Source organism: Felis catus, chromosome E3 (assembly GCF_018350175.1).
Source record: "Felis catus isolate Fca126 chromosome E3, F.catus_Fca126_mat1.0, whole genome shotgun sequence".
In the NCBI taxonomy this organism is placed as follows: domain Eukaryota; kingdom Metazoa; phylum Chordata; class Mammalia; order Carnivora; family Felidae; genus Felis; species Felis catus.
Window position 1 is genome coordinate 9615537 of NC_058383.1, and position 19440 is coordinate 9634976.

General features: G+C 49.9%; 2 protein-coding genes across 2 annotated transcripts; both read left to right on the forward strand.

Annotated features, from left to right (window-relative positions):
• Window positions 1-759: 759 nt before the first annotated feature.
• CCL24 (C-C motif chemokine ligand 24) lies at window positions 760-3591 on the forward strand. Its single transcript, XM_003998547.5, has 3 exons — window positions 760-1287; window positions 1488-1605; window positions 2598-3591. The coding sequence occupies exons 1-3, from the start codon at window positions 1215-1217 to the stop codon at window positions 2764-2766; spliced, it is 360 nt and encodes a 119-aa protein (XP_003998596.2). The 5' UTR covers window positions 760-1214; the 3' UTR covers window positions 2767-3591.
• Window positions 3592-15423: 11832 nt separating this feature from the next.
• On the forward strand, window positions 15424-18131 carry CCL26 (C-C motif chemokine ligand 26). Its single transcript, XM_023246860.2, has 3 exons — window positions 15424-15736; window positions 15825-15939; window positions 17936-18131. The coding sequence occupies exons 1-3, from the start codon at window positions 15664-15666 to the stop codon at window positions 18030-18032; spliced, it is 285 nt and encodes a 94-aa protein (XP_023102628.2). The 5' UTR covers window positions 15424-15663; the 3' UTR covers window positions 18033-18131.
• Window positions 18132-19440: the final 1309 nt, after the last annotated feature.

Below are 19440 nucleotides of genomic sequence, written 5' to 3' on the forward strand. Positions count from 1 at the left end.
CCTGGGGTCCTGGAATGGGGGGCAGACTGAAGCGAGTGCCACACTTCCCTCTGTCCAACAAGGTCACTTCCATCTCTAAGAACAGAACTGCTCATCATGATCTACAAAGCCCCCCACCCATGGTTACCATTTTCTTCCATTCTCCATACCTCAGCCCAGCTGTCAATTCCAAGTGCACCCCCCACTTTCCTTCCAGCAGAACTGGCCATGGCCAGTTCCTTCTATGTTCCCTACCCCTTGTCTCAGATTGGGGTCCTCATAACAGACCCTAAAAGGAGGATTCATGGGCAAGTAATTCATTAGGCAAGGCCTCTAGGGGAAACCAACTCTGACCACATCCCACTTCTGGAATGCAGGGGGAAGCAGATCCGGAAGGGAAGGGGGTCAGCAGAGCCCTACCCCACAGAGGGAAGCTGGCCTGACTCCGCCAGGACCTCAGGAAGTGGGGCAGGTCATGCCGCATCTGGAGTGTGTAACCCTCCAACAGATGTTGGTCAAGGTCTGCCCAGAGGATGTAAGTTTCTGGGTCCTACCCCCCTTCTTAGAGCCTGCCAGTGAGGTGGCTTTGGCAGCTTGGGCACTGGAAATGCAAGGCCACCCAAAGCCAGTGTGTGTGAACGAGGTAAAGGACTCCAAGGGCACGTGGACAATGAGAGTATCTGCTCTGCCCAGGCCTACTTGGTCAGCACCTGTAACTGCGTATTGCACACGCTTGCAAATGTCTCCCCACCGGACGCCTGGCACATAGCACATGCCGAATACAAGTGGGCAAACGAACGAATGAGTAAATGAGTGGGAGGAGATAGGATGGCTTTACCCATTTTCCACGGAAGAAACTAGGCTCAGAAAGGTGAGGGACTTCTCCAGGATCCCACAGGAATGAACAGCTAGCACCCCAACCTCATCAGCCTTCTAACTATGCCCCTAAAACTTCTGCACTCCACTTAGATTGGGTGATCCTCTCCTCCCCCAGCCCTTTCTTAGAATACGCCAAATAACGCCTGACTCAGCTACACAAGAACTTCCCCTTGGCAGGATTCGTGGGCCTTGAGGACTTTCAGGGAAGCCTGGAAGGGGTGAGGGGAGGCTCTATCAGTGGGTGTTTCCTCCCAGCTGCCCTTATAAAAGGCAGAGGGAGGTCAAGGTGATCTGAAAGGAACGTGGCCCTCTCCTCCTGCACCCCAGCTTTAGGTCCTGAACTCCCTCTCCCACACATGGCAGGCCTTGCAACCATGGTGGCCAGCCTCCTGCTGCTGGCCCTGTGTGCCCACCGCATTGCCCCTGCAGGTAAGAGCTCCAGCCTCAGCCCGGGGCTGTCAGGCAGGACAGTGCGGCTGGGACAGCACAGTGGAGGGTGGAGGACTGACTGGGCTGGGTCTGGAGCGGAATGTTGAGGAGCAGTGGCCCCAGAGCTGGGAGGTGTTGGGCTCGGGCTCGGCAGCCCAGAGTCTCAGGCAGCCCGGGCTCTTCTCTCTCCCGTCCTCTAGGCTCTGTGACCATCCCCTCTTCCTGCTGTATGTCCTTCATTTCCAAGAAAGTTCCAGAGAGCCGAGTGGTTAGCTACCAGCTGTCCAGTGGGAGCCTCTGCCCCAAGGCAGGAGTGATGTAAGTAACCTCCTCTCCCGGACCCCCGGCGCGAGAGGGGCAGGGGAGATGACCGTCCATTCAGGGTCACTGGGGAGTAAAGTTGGGAGGGCCTGGCTCTCTGATCCTGGGGAAGCCACCTCACCTCCCTGAGCCTCAGCTTTCTCCCCCAAGAGATTAGGAAGAGGACTCTGAGACAACAATCATTTCTTGAGCACCAGATATATATAAATATATACATATACTAGGCACTATTTGGGGGCATATCCCATTACCTTAACTAACCCTCTCGACCACTCTGTGAAGCAGATATAATTATTCCTGTTTTACAGAGAACAGCTGAGGCCCAGGAAGGTGACCTGCCCAAGGTCACTAGGACTCCAAATCACTTCCTAGCTACCCCCCACCCAAGGTAGCGAGTGTGAACTTACTGGAGGCATCTGCCTTTTTCCCCTGGAGGTTTTCTTCCTTTCTTTTTCTTTCTTTCTTTCTTTCTTTCTTTCTTTCTTTCTTTCTTTCTTTCTTTCTTTCTTCCTTTCAAGTTTATTTATTTACTTTGAGAGAGACAAAGAGAGAGTACAAGTGGGGGAGGAGCAGAGAGACGGGGACAGAGGATCATCCCTCTGTGGGGCTCAAACTCACGAACCGAGAGATCATGACCTGAGCCGAAGTCGGATGCTCAACCGACTGAGCCACCCAGGCGCCACTCCCTGGAGGTTTTCAGTGCATTTTTTCCTTTCCTCTCCTCCCTGCGGGTGGACATTGTGTCTCTCTCTTCAGATCCAACATCAACTAAAGGCAGGGCTGGGCCTCCCCCCATCTGACAGGGAGCTTGAGAACAGGTGATGCAAAGAGATGCTGACACCCAGAGAGAAGACGCCATGTCAGGAACTGCTAGGGGGGCCCCGGGCGGCAGCTTGCCCTCTGTGGGCCTCCACACCCACGTCCTCATCAAGTCAAGAGGTCCAAGGTCATGGCCAGGTCTCAAGTGTGCCCTGTCACCCTTCCTGCAGCTTCACCACCCGGAAGGGCCAGAAGTTCTGTGGCGACCCTGAGCAGCACTGGGTCCAGACGTACGTGAAGAACCTGGACGCCAAGCGGAAGAAGGCGGCCACGGGGCTCAGGGCGACGCGTGTCAAAGCCCTCCCGCAGAGGTCCCCTGCCAGTAGCACTGCCATCTAACCACCGCCCGGCCCTCAGCTTGGGGCCTGTGCGCCAGTGATGAGAGGGGGAGAGCTCATGCACCCTGGGCCCCTTGCCTTCCCTGAGCTGGTGGAGAAGGTTCTGGAAGGAAGATGGTGGCAGCCGTCCGCCCTCCTCCGGAGCTTATGCTGGCCCTTCCCTGCCTTCCAGGTACCCAGAGCCCAGGTGCATCGGGCCCCACCTACAGACAGGCACTGCTTGTGTCTCAAAGCTTAGCCTAGAGCTGGCTTCTTGGGTCCTTGGGTCTTGCAGTGGGATCTGTCTGTCTGTCTGGGTACGGGTGACCTGTCAACAGCTGTGGCTCTTCATCACTCTACAGAAGCCCTGAGCCTGCCCCACTTCCAGAATCCCGGGTGAATAAAAACCCAACAAAACCTAGGGCTCCTTTGCTGCGCGCATTGCCAGATCCCCGGCCTTCCTCGCACACAGCTCATGGGATGTAATTAATGACGTTTTCAGGGACTCTTTGGTTTTTGTGATGAAATGGACCTGGAGGGTGAGGATGAGGGGCCAGCCTGGGTTGTTAAATTCCTTTGGGAAGAAAGGGTTTGGGGGAGGCGTTCCGCTTTATGGAATGGCTTGCCCTGTGCTTCTCTGGGGACAAAGACCTGCTCTGCCTTTAAGGCCGGTTCTTTCTCTACATTTTTGGAAGGTGAGGATGGAGTCGGGGCTCTGGTAGGAGAAGGATTCCAGGGTGTCCCCCCCACCCATGTATGAGATATTGTGTGATTTGTATGTCAAAAGTGTAGACACAATTGCTCTTCTCAAATAACAATTCAAATAAAATGTGATTTCCCCTTCTCAGGTAATTGTGTCTTGCCTGCTCTCTTCCTGTGGGCACAGGGTTGGGGTCTGAACAATGGGAATGTGTGCCCCAGAGATGATCCGGAGTTGCCCATCGGAGGGGATAAAGACAGCCTGAGCCCCGGGCATCCCAGGAGTGGTCTTAGCCTGTTCCTGGGAGTCCTGTCACGAACTTTGTAAAAACATTCACGCACAGCAGGATTCTATTAGATTTTTTAAAAATTTCAACAGAACACATCATTGCACAAGGAACTGTTGCAGGCATGACAAGGCTGTAAAATGACAAAGAGGGGCTCTGGCTTCAGAGAATTAGGGAGAAAAATAATACACACTCACACACACACACACTCACACTCACACACACTCACAAATCAAGAGCAGTGTGGGTTTAGTACCAATCCTACTTTGTAAGCTGCATGACCTTGAAACATGTCACGGTCTCTGTGCCTCAGTTTTCCTCCGCTGTAAAATGGGAATAATAAGCCCTTTTAAACCTTGGGTTTTTCCCAGAATCAGACCCTGAAACAAAGATCCAAGTGCAATGATTATGTATGGGAGGTACAGGGAGTAACCTCGAGAGAATGGGGAGGCAACACAAGACAACACAAGGCAAGGAAGGTGGCCAGGAACGGAGGGTCACCAGGCAGAGCTCAGTCAGAGCTGGGAAGGGGGTGAGACCCACCCGTCATCACAGCCCTGCTGCGTCAGTCATTGCCAGCTGTGCGCAGGGGTGCTCTTTCTGCAGGTGGGAGAAGAGCAACCTCCCTCGGTTGCAAACAAGCCTTCGGGCGTGGAGAGTCACAGAAGGTGTGAGAAGGCGGGAGGCATTCTGGGTGCAGCTGCTGTTGAGGTTCTTGCAACTCGACCACAAAGCAGAATAAAGAGTAACGCTAACAGTACAAACGAGGGACGTTATGGGTGTGCGTTGAGGGGATCCTGCAGACATCCTCAGCACGAGGTTGGCATCTGAATGTGACTGAGGTTTCCCTCGGCAAGAAGAGTGTTATTTCTGGGGATGGATGAAAGCTGGAGCATTCAGGGAAGGGAGACAGGAAGGCGAGGGACAGGGGCCAGGCCATAGACGACAACAGAAGTCTGACCCACGGGCTCTGCAGCAACTGGCCCGGAACCATCACAACTGGGTCAGAGACTGCCAGCTTCCTAGTCCCACCCCACCCCCCAGCCCTTTTCCAACTCAGGACCAGCCAGAGGGAGCCTGCTATATATTCCCAAGTCAATCACAGAAGCTGTTCGCTTCTCCAGGCCAACCACCTTCCACCGAAGCACCCCTGTGCCTCCCCGTTTGTCCACTCTGAGCCCCCCACCCCACCCCCCCACCGTTCCCTGGCCTGCCTTTGAGTCTCTGCAGACACCGGTGAGAGCAGCTGACTCACTGTAGCAAGCTCTGAATGAATAACGTGTTTATCTTCATCTGGGTGGTCTTTGTTAATTTCCACAAGGTAGGCGTGTAGTCTGGCCTCACTTCCCACATCTATAAAATGGGCATAATAGAACTATCTATTTGATGAGTTGATGGTGAGGACTAAATAAGGCATTAATGCACAGGAAGCACTTAGCTCAGTGCTTGGCACATAGTAGAGGCTCAATAAATGTTAGCTGAGGGCATGACCCAGCCCAGCTGGGAGGCGGAGAAGCTGAAGCTGGTCTTGCAGGGGCCAGGGCATCTGGCTGACGGTTTCTTTTCTTTAACTGAAACGTAAATGACATTCAATAATATACTGTTAGTTTCAGGTGTACATCAGAGTGATATGATATGTTTCTACACTTCGATATGGTCCCCACAGTAAGTGTAGTTACTATCTGTCACCATACAAGGTATGACAGTATTGCTGACTGTAGGGGCGCCCAGGTGGCTCAGCGTTTAAGCACCCGACTTCGACTCCCGTCATGATCTCGTACTTCATGCGTTTGAGCCCTGCGTAGGGCTCTGCACTGACAGTGAGGAGCCTGGTTCAGATTCTCTGTTCCCCTCTGTCTCTGCCCCTCCCCCCCTCAAAATAAGTATTCAAAAAATGTATTATTGATTATATTCCCTGGGCTGTGTGTTACATCCTCAGGACTTATTTACTTTGTAACCGCAAGTTTGTACCTCTTAACCCCCTTCACCCCCGGCTGACGCTTCTGTGTCCATTCCGGCAGGCTCTGTGCCCCTGCTCCCTCCTGTCTCATTTCTCTGGTGGCCTTTAAATGTGTCTGGAGAAAGAAGGCACCGGTGGGGAGCATGGGAACTGTCCACCAGATGCCCTGCTCTGCCTTTGGCCTTGCTCTAGAATGTGAGCCATGGACCTGGATGGCCGCTCTGCGTACGGTGAGGTGACACCCTCCTATCCTACTTCTGAACAGGCCACCAGCACAATGACACATGCACTGAGTCACCCACACTCTTTCTCAGGCTCCCTTGGGAAGGACATCTTCTGGAGATGGACGGCGTGCCAGGGGCTGGTCAGGGAGGGACTGGGTTCAGTTTGTGGCCATGTTAGGGCAAAGTTGACCTGTGTTTGGGAGAGCTCTCCACCTCCAGCAAAACCTGTCAGAGGACTCTTTAAAAGTGAATTAAAAGTTCTCGGGGGCACCTGGGTGGCTTAGTCGGTTAAGTGTCCGACTTCAGCTCAGGTCACGGTCTCTTGGTTCACGGGTTCGAGCCCCGCATCGGGCTCTGTGCTGACAGCTCAGGGCCTGGAGCCTGCTTCCGATTCTATGTCTCCCTCTCTCTCTCTCTCTGCCCCTCCCCAGCTCGTGCTCTCTCTTTCTCTCAAAAATAAACATTTAAGGGGCGCCTGGGTGGCGCAGTCGGTTAAGCATCCGACTTCAGCCAGGTCACGATCTCACAGTCCGTGAGTTCGAGCCCCGCGTCGGGCTCTGGGCTGATGGCTCGGAGCCTGGAGCCTGTTTCCGATTCTGTGTCTCCCTCTCTCTCTGCCCCTCCCCCGTTCATGCTCTGTCTCTCCCTGTCCCAAAAATAAATAAACGTTGAAAAAAAAATTAAAAAAAAAATAAACATTTAAAAAAAATTTGTTTAAAAAGTGAATTAAAAGTTCTTTCATAAGCACGCAGCTGGTATGTCAAAAGGTATTATTGAAACCCAAGAGCGGAAGAGGAAGAGAGCACGTGAGGCCTTGAGGCCAAGTGAGAAAAAATGAAAGACACGGAACAGCCGCTCACAATCCTGGCTGGGCTTCAGAATCATCTGTGAAGCTTTAAATACATATTCCTGGGCCCTACCCCCTATGTGGTGACTCAGACCCTGCCAGAATGAGACCCAGAAATCTGCAACCTTTTTTCTTCAATGTTTATTTCTTTATTTTGAGAGAGAGAGAGAGAGAGAGAGAGAGAGAATCCCAAGCAGGTCTCATGCTGCCGGCCTAGAGCCCAACATGGGGCTCGATCCCAGAAACCATGAATTATGACCTGGGCTGAAATCAAGAGTCAGACGCTCAATTGACTGAGCCACCCAGGTGCTCCAAATCTGCAATCTTTTAAAAAGTTTCCCAGGGGCACCCGGGTGGCTCAGTCAGTTGGGCATCCGACTTCAGCTCAGGTCACGATCTCACGATCCGTGAGTTCGAGCCCTGTGTTGGGTTCTGTGCTGACAGCTCAGAGCCTGGAGCCTGCTTCGGATTCTGTGTCTCCCTCTCTCTCTGCCCCTCTCCTGCTCATGCTCTGTCTCTGTCTCAAAGATAAATGTAAAAACATCAAAAAAACAAAATAAGAGGAGGGGTGCCTGGGTGGCTCAGTGGGTTAAGCAACTGACTTCAGCTCAGGTCATGATCTCACAGTTTGTGGATTCCAGCCCCACATCAGGCTCTGCGCTGACGGCTCGGAGCCTGGAGCCTGCTTCGGATTCTGTGTCTCCCTCTCTTTCTGCACTTCCCCTGCTCACACTCTGTCGCTCTCCCTCTCTCTCTCAAAAATAAACATTAAAAATATTTTTTTTCAGTTGCCCAAATTGGTGCAGCCACGGTGGAAAACAGTATGAGGTACCTCAAAGAATAGCAATGGAACTATTAATTCAGCAATTCCGCTCCTGGGTATTTCTCCAAAGGAAAGGAAAATACTAACTTTTTGTTTTCATTAACTCTCAAATAAACATTTTATCAGATTCGATCTCAAATTTTTAATATATATATATTATTTTATTATAATAAGAATAGAATGTCAAAACAGGGCATAGATACTACATACACATATAGAAAATTAGTTGTTGATAGAAAATGTTTACATTGGAATAACAATCAAAACGAAAATTTCGTTTTGCCTGTTTTCCATTTATTAAAAAGGTCTTCATGTTGTGAAAATAGTTCCAACTTCTTTTCTAAACTTCTAGTCTAGCAATAAAATCAGTATATGTCTCCTATTGGCAAAAAATAAAATATTTGACACATCAGATAATATACAATGACTACAACAGTAACTTTTTTTTAATTTTTTTTCTCAACGTTTATTTATTTTTGGGACAGAGAGAGACAGAGCATGAGTGGGCGAGGGGCAGAGAGAGAGGGAGACACAGAGTAGGAAACAGGCTCCAGGCTCTGAGCCATCAGCCCAGAGCCCGACTCGGGGCTCAAACTCGCAGAGCGCGAGATCGTGACCTGGCTGAAGTCAGACGCTCAACCGACTGCGCCACCCAGGCGCCCCAACTACAACAGTAATTTTACCGTATAGGGATTTACCTCACTCTGAGGCACTTCACGCACGAAAACTATCCATTTGTTTCTTTTTTTTTAACTTTCTTTTTTCTTTTTTAAAATTTACATCCAAATTAGTTAGCATCTAGTGCAACAATGATTTCAGGAGTAGATTCCTTAGTGTCCCTTCCCCATTTAGCCCATCCCCCTCCCACAACCCCTCCAGCAACCCTCAGTTTGTTCTCCATATTTATGAGTCTCTTCTGTTTTGTCCCCTCTGTTTTTATATTATTTTTGTTTCCCTTCCCTTATGTTCATCTGTTTTGTCTCTTAAAGCCCTCATGTGAGTGAAGTCATATGATTTTTGTCTTTCTCTGACTAATTTCACTTAGCATAATATCCTCCAGTTCCATCCACGTAGTTGCAAATGGCAAGATTTCATTCTTTTTGATTGCCGAGTAATACCCCATTGTGTATATAGACCACATCTTCTTTATCCACTCATCCATCGATGGACATTTGGGCTCTTTCCATACTTTGGCTATTGTCGATAGTGCTGCTATAAACATGGGGGTGCATGTGTCCCTTCGAAACAGCGCACCTGTATCCCGTGGATAAATGCCTAGTAGTGCAATTGCTGGGTCGTAGGGTAGTTCTATTTTTAGTTTTTCGAGGAACCTCCATACTGTTTTCCAGAGTGGCTGCACCAGCTTGCATTCCCAAGGAAAATACCCAATTGAAAAGATATGTGTGCCCTCATGTTCACTGCAGCATAATTTACAAAGTCCAAGATATGGAAGCAACCTAAGTGTCTATCGGCGGATGCATGGATAAGGAAAAGGTGATGTATATATATGCAGTGGAAAATAATTCAGCCATAAACAGTCCTGCCATTAACAGGGGCGGACCTTGAGGGCATTATGCAAAGCGGAGTCAACTAAACAAGAAAAGACAAATACCGTATGATCTCATTTATACGTGGAATCTTTTTTTTTTTGTTTTTTTTTTTTATAAACGGACTCACAGATACAGAGAACAGATTGGTGGTTGCCAGAGGCGGGTGGGGTGGGGTGTGAAATGCGCATAGCAGGGTCAAAAGGTACCAGCTCCGGGTAGAAGATGAGTAAGTCCTGGGGGCGTCCCACGTAGCACCAGAACTAGAGTTAACAACACCGTGTTGTGTACGTGAAAGTCACTAAGGGAGTAGGTCTTAAAAGTTCTTCCTGCATGAAAAAGTTGTAACTGTGTGTGGGGACAGATGTTAACTTATTGCGGTGACCATTTCACAACATATACGTGTCCGGTCATTATGTTGTACCCCTGACACGAACACAATGTTCTATGGTCTCGGCTTCTGCTTTCAGATGGCGGCTGCAGCGGTAAAATAAAGGTGGCGACATCATAAAGTCTCGTATTTGTTCAAAGCCTTTGAACTTTTCAAGCTTCACCCTTTCCCTCTGTCCGCCCCCTGCACCACCCCCCCCCCCCGCCCCGCCTGATTTTTCTTCTCTCCCCAAAAAGCCAGCCTACCTACTGGGCTCAGCAAGGCTCCATCCATCTGCTGAGAGGGCAGTGCTTCTGGACAGCCATGTGATGATGGCAGCCCCTGCTCGGCTGTCCCCCCGAGCAGGTCAGTTCTTCCAGAGAGACAGCTTCTCTTCTTCCCCATCCCTGTTTCCATTTTGGAAGCAGACCTGCCTGGAGAGGCTCATCTGGCCGAGGGAGATGTTTTGCCATCAGACGTACTTGAATCCTCTTTGAGATCTTGCAACTCTATTTGTTCTGCAGAATTCCACGGCCTTGTTTCTCTGGATTGAATCTCTATTAAGAGTTATCTAACTTCCCAGAATTCTAGCTCTGTCAGTTTCCAGAAAACACCTTCAGGACACTTAAAGATTTCTTCCCCCTGAAGCTGTGGGGTGGACTCACAGGCCTCGAGTGCTCGGCCCAAACCAGACAGCAAGAGGACCCCTTGAACGCTCAGCCCACCCACCACACTCCCAACTCCCTCTCTTCCTTGGCTCCCACCCAATCCCATCTGCGGTCATCCTGCTGCTCCTTGGTCAGTTTCAAGCAGTCGCTTTTTGGCCTCTGCGTTTTCTGATTCCAGGAAAAGATACCCTGTTACTGGCTTTCCCTAGAAACGTCACCATCCTTCGGGCGTTCCAACTTCTGAGCAGTGACAAGCCCTATGGAACGGGCGCTTCTTGCCAGGACGCCGTGGGTATGGCGCGGTCACAATAGTGCCGGGTGACGCTTTCCAGGGATTACCAGGAGAAACTTCTCATGGGACTCGGAATCGGGAAGAGCTGTATTCTCCCAAGCAACGAGTGGTTGGTTTTTATGTTCTGGACATTGTGAATCCTGGGACTGAGTGCACCTCCCTTTCTGTGTCAGCTCTTTGAAACTTTATCAGCTCTTGCAGCCCGAACAGGTGCAACACCTTATCTGTACCTGTCATTATTTGCCCTTTCCTTTGATATCCTCACTTAACTGCAGGACAGAACCCGGAGCAAGCTAACCTTGAGGCCCTTTCTCAGGGGAGGGGGGCAGGGGACAGGGGACGCTCAAGAGGCAGGAGAGGGCACACACTTGAGACACACCTGGCTTTGAACCTTGGCTCTGCTGCCTGAGAGCTGTGTGACCTTGAACAAATTCTCTCCCCTCTTGGAACCTCGGTTTCCTTGGCGGGAGATGGTTGGCCCACTAAAACCTCCTTCACAGGACTGCTTTGGGGATTAAGTGGAGTAACTGGGAACATGCAAATGGGAAAAAGGTTTGTCTTTTCTGACGCCAGGGAATATGTTTTTCTTGGCTGGACTCCACCCTGCTTCTATCAGACCCAAACTAGGATGGAGCCTACCTCTTGCGGGGGCTGCCCAGCTCTGGGGAAACCCTCCTAACACACTGGGCCCCCTTCTGCTCTCTCCTCGATGTCCAGATCTCCCTGGGGACAGTAGACAGAGGATCCATTTCCATTCACTCAACTCTGGTCTTGTCCACCGTGTACTCCCAGGGCCTGCGGCAGTGCCTGGGTGCCTGGTGAGAACCCAGCAAACGTGTGTGACATAAATGGATTCCAGACTCTGTGCTGAAGGCTTATGAAAACCAACAAGAAGCCTTCTTCCCAGTTCCTTGATGATGAATTGCAGGGGCAGGATGAGGGTACAAATGGGGAATAACCAGTACGTTGTCCTTCAAGGCTAAATGCAAAGATCACTTTCTTTAATGGAAGACTCTTCTGACACCCTAGCCTCCTTCAGATTCCCTCGATGTACATTTCTGAAGCTCCCTAAGCTTCTGCATCAAAGTACATGCCCCAGGGGTAATTGATAAGGTATTGGGTAATTGTTTTCTGCTCGATGTCTATTCCCTCCACGAGAACGTCCACAGCAGAGACCACATCTGTCTTGTTTATCTCTGGATCTCAGCATCTCACACAGTGTGGAGAACAACAACAACAAAATCATTTGTTGCACGAATGAGTCAGTGAAGAAATGAAAGGGAAGAGCTCACCGTCCAAGAAGGAAGGCGGACGGGTAAGCTGATGTGTGTGGAGAGTGCCATCTGCAATTCAGCTCTGTATAATGTGGAGCTGGAGGAGGGCCACGGGATCCGGCTGGGAACGATGGAGGAAAGGCTTCCCCCAACAGATGACATGGGTTGTAGGCTGGGAGGGTGGAGTCTTTGCAGACACAGAACGGGGTGTTCTGCCCCCAGCAGAAGGATATTCCGTTGCAAAATATCCTCCAAAATATTTTGTTTATGCTCAAATCCTTGCCTAGGGATCTGCTTCTGGGAGAACCCAGTCAGCTCGGGCTGCCATAAATGACAGATATTTATTTCTGGAGCAGAGTCCTGAAGGCTGCAAGTCAAAGGTCAAGGTGTTAGCAGACTTGGTTTCTCCTGGGGCCTCTCTCCTGGGTGTGCCGGTGGCCACCTCTTCACTGTGCCTTCAAACGGCCTTTGCTCTGTGTGCACACATTCTTTTTTTTTTTTTTTAATTTTTTCTTTTTTTTTCAACATTTATTTATTTTTGGGACAGAGAGAGACAGAGCATGAACGGGGGAGGGGCAGAGAGAGAGGGAGACACAGAATCAGAAACAGGCTCCAGGCTCTGAGCCATCAGCCCAGAGCCCGACGCGGGGCTCGAACTCACGGACTGCGAGATCGTGACCTGGCTGAAGTCGGACGCTTAACCGACTGCGCCACCCAGGCGCCCCTGTGCACACATTCTTGATGTCTCTTCCACCTCTTCTAAGGATTCCAGTCCTATCAGATTAGGGCCCCACCCTTGACCTTAATTACCTCTTTTTTTTTTTTTTTTAATGTTTCTTTATTCTTGAGAGAGAAGAAACTGCAAGTGGGGAAGGGGCAGAGAGAGGCGGAGACACAGGATCCTAAGCAAGTTCCAGGTTCTGAGCCATCAGCACAGAGCCCAACGTGGGCTTGAACCCACAAACCATGAGATCATGACCTGAGCCGAAGTCGGACACTCAGCCGACTGAGCCACCAACCTTAATTACCTCTATAAAGCTCTTATCTCCAAATACAGTCACACTGGGGATTAGTGAACACAATTCAGTCTATAATGAGGCAAATCAGCTAAAAGGAAGGGGGGGGGGCCCAGAGAGGTGAGCCAGGAGAGGCCCGATTCTGGGAGAGTGTCCAGAGTAGTGGGGAATGCAGATTATAGTCCAGACCTCGGGAGCCATATGGGGTTGAGGGTTCTGAGATATCCATACATACATGGGGTGGGAAGGCCGACTAGCAGGCTGGAGGGTAGGGGTCATGGGCTTCAACCACAGGGAAGAGGATGGGGGCAAGAGAGCAGGATCCAGGATTCAGTAACTTATCTGCCACATCATTTCCTCCTCCTTCACCAAGGTATTGAAATATGCATAGACACTTTTCCAAAGAAGATGTCCAGATGGCCAACGGACACATGAATAGACGCTCAGCGTGGCTCATCATCAGGGAAATACAAATCGAAACCACACTGAGCTACTACTACCTCACACTGGTCAGAGTGGCTGAAATGAACAACTCAGGAAACAAGAGATGCTGGCGAGGAACCCTCTTTCACTGTTGGTGGGAAAGCAAACTGGTGCAGGCGCTCTGGAAAATAATGTGGAGGTTCCTCAAAAGATTAAAAACAGAACTGCCCTGCGACCTAGCAATAGCCCTACTAGGAATGTATCCAGAGGATATGGGAGTGCTGATTCACAGGGGCACATGTACCCCGCAGCACTATTAACAATAGCCAATGCTATTGGAGAACGCTGTGGTTAGTGTTCATTGTGTCCCATTTACGAAACCTTTGGGTGCCCAGCGCACTGTATAGCTGCTGGAGCAGAAACTGGGGCGTGAAGGTGGCCAGTAGGAAGGTGGCCAATTTGCGGGGCAAATTGAAGGCATGGGGGTGGGGGTGGGGGGCTCAGCCTGAAAAAGAGAACTTTCGGGGACAAACATGATGATTGTAGCAGGTGCTATTGGGGCCCCATGCATATCCCCTTATCGTTCACTTCTGTGAGCCAAAGGCTGCTTATTGAGGACACCTGCCCCGGCCTCAGAGCCTTTCCCCTGATCCCAAGCACGCTTGGCCCGCTCCTAGGACAAGACAGGGATGATGGGGTGCAGCCTTCAGTCACTGACAAGCAGAGAGGTGGAGAGTTAGTATCCCCACTTCTTCACCCCACAGTCGGGCCAACTCAGGCTTGTTCTGCACCGGTGCCCCGAGCCCCTCAGAGCCACCCCCACGCCGTGGCTGCTCCTGGCAGTAACCTGCGTGATCACCCGCCTCCGTGTTGGTGTCCTCCTGTCCCCCACCTCCCGTCCCCTCTCCTCGACTGGTGTCTTCTGGGATCACGAATTGCTTGCACTGGGGTCCTCGTCTCCTCTCCTGTTTGAGGGGAACCCAAACTAAAACAATGGTCTTCAAATCGGCCAAAACCTCAATTTCTTCATCTTCTAACAGAAGCTAAGAGAAATTAGGCATTTTAAAACAGATCTGGTGAATTGGTGGAAGCAATGAAAATATAGATTTCAGCCAAATTTTTTTTTTTTTTAGAGAGAGAGAGAGAGTGTGTGTGTGTGTGTGTGTGTGTGTGTGAAGAGGAGAGGGGCAGAAGGAAAGAGAGAGAATCCCAAGCATGCTCCAAGCTCAGTGCAGAGCCCGTAGTGGGGCTCAATCCCACAACCCTGGGATCATGGCCTGAGCCAAAATGAAAAGTCGGACGCTCAGCCAACTGAGCCGCCCAGACGCCCCAGATTTCAGCCAAATTTTAAAAAGAACCTAAAAAGACTTTGTCAAAGTCTGAGCTGTCTTAGCTTGTGACAAGGTCAGCAGTGAGTCAGAACCGTAGTCAAAACAGTCTGGATGACTTGGGTGGGTGCTTGGGGGTGGGTGTTGTTTTAAAGGGTCTCAGGCAGCTCTGAAAAATTCTATGGTTCTAGATGGCTAGTGGATTTTTTTCTTTTACCTTAAACTGAAAATGTTAAAGCCCTAGGGGGCATCATCTGGAGGACGGGGGTGGATATGACTGAACACAGTGTTATGAAATACAGATGTGAAAGTCCCTCTCTACCTGCCCCCCCCCCAGACTCTCCTGGGGAAATTCACTGCCCCATTCTAGAATTCACTTTCCCCATTTTGGCCAAATCTGGCTAATATATAGATTCCTGGATACCCCTCCCAAAAAGCCTGATCCAGGAGGTACAAAGCAGGAACAGGGAATATAGTTGTGTGTGTGTGTGTGTGTGTGTGTGTGTGTGTGTGTTCAGGGTCCAGGCAATTGTGATGTCCTGTCTGGTTTGGAGCTCTCTAACCCTGAAGAGATAGCTTGAAGTGCCCCCAAGCAGCTCTGACCCTGTGTGTCAGGTGATGTGTGGCACTGAGAAGACAGGACGGGCACACGCCCGAGCATTGTTCTTCAGCATTCATTATCATGGCTGGGCTGCTCTGTGCTCCTGTCCTGAGACTGTCTGTACTTCACCAAGAGATAAGCAGTGTTTAGGAAGCAAAGAAAGCTAGGGTCAAGAGCTAGAAATCAATCCAGAACAACATCAATTGTGTCCTAAGGTGATTTAAGTCAGTTCTCAAGAATTATTATTTCATTCCCTCTGCCTTTGCTCTTCAAACAGGACAGCATTGATTCAGACAAAAGCAGGGGATGGGAGAGGCAGGCAGAAACTCCCAGTGGGGTGCTGGCTCCTCCCCTTCCCTCAGAAGACTTTCCCTTTCTTTCCAGTCTTCTTCCTTGGGTAACAGGTTGTTCTTACGTGATAGGGTCAAAAGAGCTGTTTTTGCCTCAACCACAAAATTCTCTGGAATTCTCTTCAGGGACGACTCAACCCTATAAAACGGACTCCAGTGGAGTCAGGAGGAACTTGGGAGGACACTCTGAAGGGCCCCGCTTGTGGCACCATGAAGAGCCTTCCTGTTGGCTTTCTTGTTCTCCTGATCTTCATCCTGAGTGTCCATCTCGGAGTTGCCACACGTATGGAGCTGTCCCACTCCCTTCTCAGGCAGGCTGGGAGGAGAAGCAAAGGGCCACCTCCAGGCTCCTTCCTTTCCCTGTTTTTTAGGTGGCAGCAATGTGGCCAAGTTCTGCTGCTTCCAATATAGCCACAAGATCCTTCCTTGGAAGTGGGTGCATGCCTATAAATTCACCAGGAACAGCTGCTCCCAGCGGGCTGTGATGTGAGTATTTCTTGTCTGGGCTTTCAGGGTTCCTACTGGCCATGTGATTGCATGGGTGCTGGGCACACCCCCACAGTGTCAGGATGAGCTCAGGATGGGAACCTGGTAACTTAGGTCATCACCCTGCCTCTGCCACTAACAAGTGTGACCCTTAGCCTTGGTTTCCTAACTTTCAAACTATGTGCCAGGCAATGTGCTAAGTGCTGGGTATAAAAGAGAGAACAGGGGCACCTGGGTGGCTCAGTTGGTTAAGCGTCTGACTCTTGGTTTCGGCTCAGGTCATGATCTCACAGTTTGTGAGTTGGAGCCTTGCATCGGGTTCTGTGCTGACAGTGTGGAGCCTGCTTGGGATTCTCTCTCTCTCTCTCTCTCTCTCTCTCTCTCTCTCTCTCTCCCGCCTCCCCCCCCGCCCCTTCCCTGCTCACTCCTCTGTCTCTTGTCACTCTCTCCAAAATAAATAAATAAAATTAATAAAAAATAATTTTTAAAAAAAGAGGGGGGCACCTGGGTGGCTCAGTCAGTTGTGTCCAACTTTGGCTCAGGTCATGATCTCATGGTTTGTGAGTCTGAGCCCCACATTGAGCTCTGTGCTGATAGCTCAGAGCCTGGAGCCTGCTTCAGATTCTGTGTCTCCCTCTCTCTGCCCCTCTCCCACTCAGGCTCTGTCTCTGTCTCTCTGTCTCTGTCTCTGTCTCTCTCAAAACTAAATAAAAACTAGAAAGAAAAAAAGAAAAAAAAAAAAACAAGGTGGTTCTAAGCTCCAGCATAAGTGCCCCCATGAACCTGGCAGAAACTCCATAACCTTCTATGACTTTGTCTGTGAGGTCACACACCATCACTTCTGCCACAGTCTGCCACCGGTCAACCAGTCCCTAAGGCTGGCCTATATTTCTTTCAATGGGAGTGATGTCAGAGACATTCCCAGCTATGCTTTCAAACGTTCACAAAACTCTGCCTCTCCCTTATTCACCCCTCCCCACTTTGGGCTGTTTTTCCCTGCCTGTGCTGGGACCTGCCTGAGAGCCCCGTAAATACTACTGCACCCTGCAAGTTGTTCCAGGCTAAAGTGCCCCGGACCTAGGTTCTCATCACCCTCAGGAGTGGTCTCAGGGGACAGAAGGCTGGAGGACATTCAGGGATATCAACCACAACCCCCCACTCTCCATGAGTGCACAGCATCGTGAGAGTGCAGGAATCCCATATAAGCGGCCACGGCAAACAGCCCAGGATAATGTGGTTAAGAATTAAACAGCATGACAGGCTTTTATCGCCTGTTTTTGCTTAAAGATTTCATGTGCTATAATTCCACAAATTAAAAATAACGACAAAAAAAAAAAGGAGAAGAAGAATTAAGCAGCATGATGCATATGAGTTTCCCTTTGGGAGGTTGAGGCAAAGATTCTAAACTGGGTGGTAGGAATGTTTGCATCATCCGTGGATCTACTAAAAAGCAGTGAATTACAATTATATGCTTTATTTTTAGTTTTTTTAATGTTTTATTTTACTTTTGAGAGAGAGAGCAAGGGAGACACAGAATCTGAAGCAGGCTCCAGGCTCTGAGCTGTCAGCACAGAGCCCGACGCAGGGCTCAAACTCACAAACCGCGAGATCATGACCTGAGCCGAAGTCGAGAACTTAACCGACTGAGCCACCCAGGTGCTCCTAAATTATGCACTTTAAGGAGTAAATTGCATGGTGTGTGAATTATGTCTCAATAAAGCTTTTCCATTAAAACAAAAGAATTAAGAGGCATGGTACAGGTTACATGCTTCGGACTAGAGCTGTTGGAAATGATTTCCTGGGGGAGGTGGGCCTGGAAGCACGGTCTCCAGTAGAAAACAGGGCCAAGGGGAGAGAAGGACCAGAAGACGGAACAGAAACTGTGTAACAGGTGCAGCAAGGCCAGAGAAAGTCAGTCAAGTGGCTGACCCTCCCCTTCCATCTCTTCCAGAGGCATAAGTTCTCAGTACTGACTGTCAGCTTCTCTTTTCTGCAGATTCGTTACCAAAAAAGGCCATAAAGTCTGTGCACAGCCAAAGGAAAAATGGGTGCAAAGATACATTTCTTTACTCAGAGCACAGCAGCAAATGTGACCTGTTGAACCTTCAGCCCCAGGGTACCTGGACCCTGCTCTTGAGATTGCTATCCTTGGTGGAGCCTGGAGATTTTCTTCAGCAGGAGGCCCCATGGGCTGGAGGAGGAGGAGGAGGAGGAGGAGGAGGGGGAGGGGAGGAGGAGGGGGGGAGGAGGGGGAGGGGAGGAGGAGGGGAGGAGGATTTAAAGATTTCCCCATTAAGATTTGATGTACTCCTAAATATCCTTATTCAGTAAAACCTGAATTTTCTCCAAAGAAAAGAAATTGAGTCAGCATTTTTGGCTGATTGCCTGGCTTGTCCCCCCCATTCCCTGCACTGACACTGGTATGGAATTCTTCCTCACGTTTCTGTGCAACAAAACAAAACAAAGCAACAAGGGGAAGTTTAATGTGTTTGGACATGACAATTAAATGTTTTCACGTTAGAGAGGTAAGTTTATGTTGTTTGGAAAATTAAGTTCTGGGGGCGCCTGGGTGGCGCAGTCGGTTAAGCGTCTGACTTCAGCCAGGTCACGATCTCGCGGTCCGTGAGTTCGAGCCCCGCGTCAGGCTCTGGGCTGATGGCTCAGAGCCTGGAGCCTGTTTCCGATTCTGTGTCTCCCTCTCTCTCTGCCCCTCCCCCGTTCATGCTCTGTCTCTCTCTGTCCCAAAAATAAATAAACGTTGAAAAAAAATTTAAAAAAAAAAAAAGAAAGAAAATTAAGTTCTGTGCAACCCCTCTGTTGGTTTCGGCTCAGGTCATGATCCCAGGGTCATGTGATTGAGACCTATGTCAGGGGCTCAGTGTAGAGCCTGCTTAAGATTTTAAGATTCTCTCTCTCTCTCTCTCTGGACACCTGGGTGGCTCAGTCAGTTGCACATCAAACTTTGGTTCAGGTAATGATTTTGTGGTTCGAGCGTTCAAGCCCTGCGTCAGGCTCTCCGCTTTTAGCGAAGAGCCCACTTCGGATCTTCTGTCCCCCTGCCCCCTCTCGGCCCCTCCCTCGCTCGCACTCTCTCTCTCTCTCAAAAGTAAAATAAAACATTAAAAAAAAAAAGATTCTCTCTCTCTCTCTGCCCCCCCCCCTCCTGCTGGCATGCACTGTCTCTCAAACTAAAAATGAAAAAAAATTAAGCAACAAAGTTTATGGAGCATCAATTGAGTTGATTCTGAAATAGCAGAGAAATTGCAAACTAGGGGGAACCATGGGCAAGTCTGGAGAACAAAGGAGGAGCTCAACCTTCTACAGAGAAAAGGAGGAAGTTTCCAGGGATTGTTTGGCACAAAAGTTCGTTGGCGGAAAAGGAGAGCTAGAACTGGGCTGTAGCTTCTTATTGGCTGAAGCTTCTCATTGGCTGCAGCTTCTCATTGGCTGCAGGTGAGGGCAGCGTGCAGTTGCTGGGCAGATTGGAAATCTCCCTTCTTC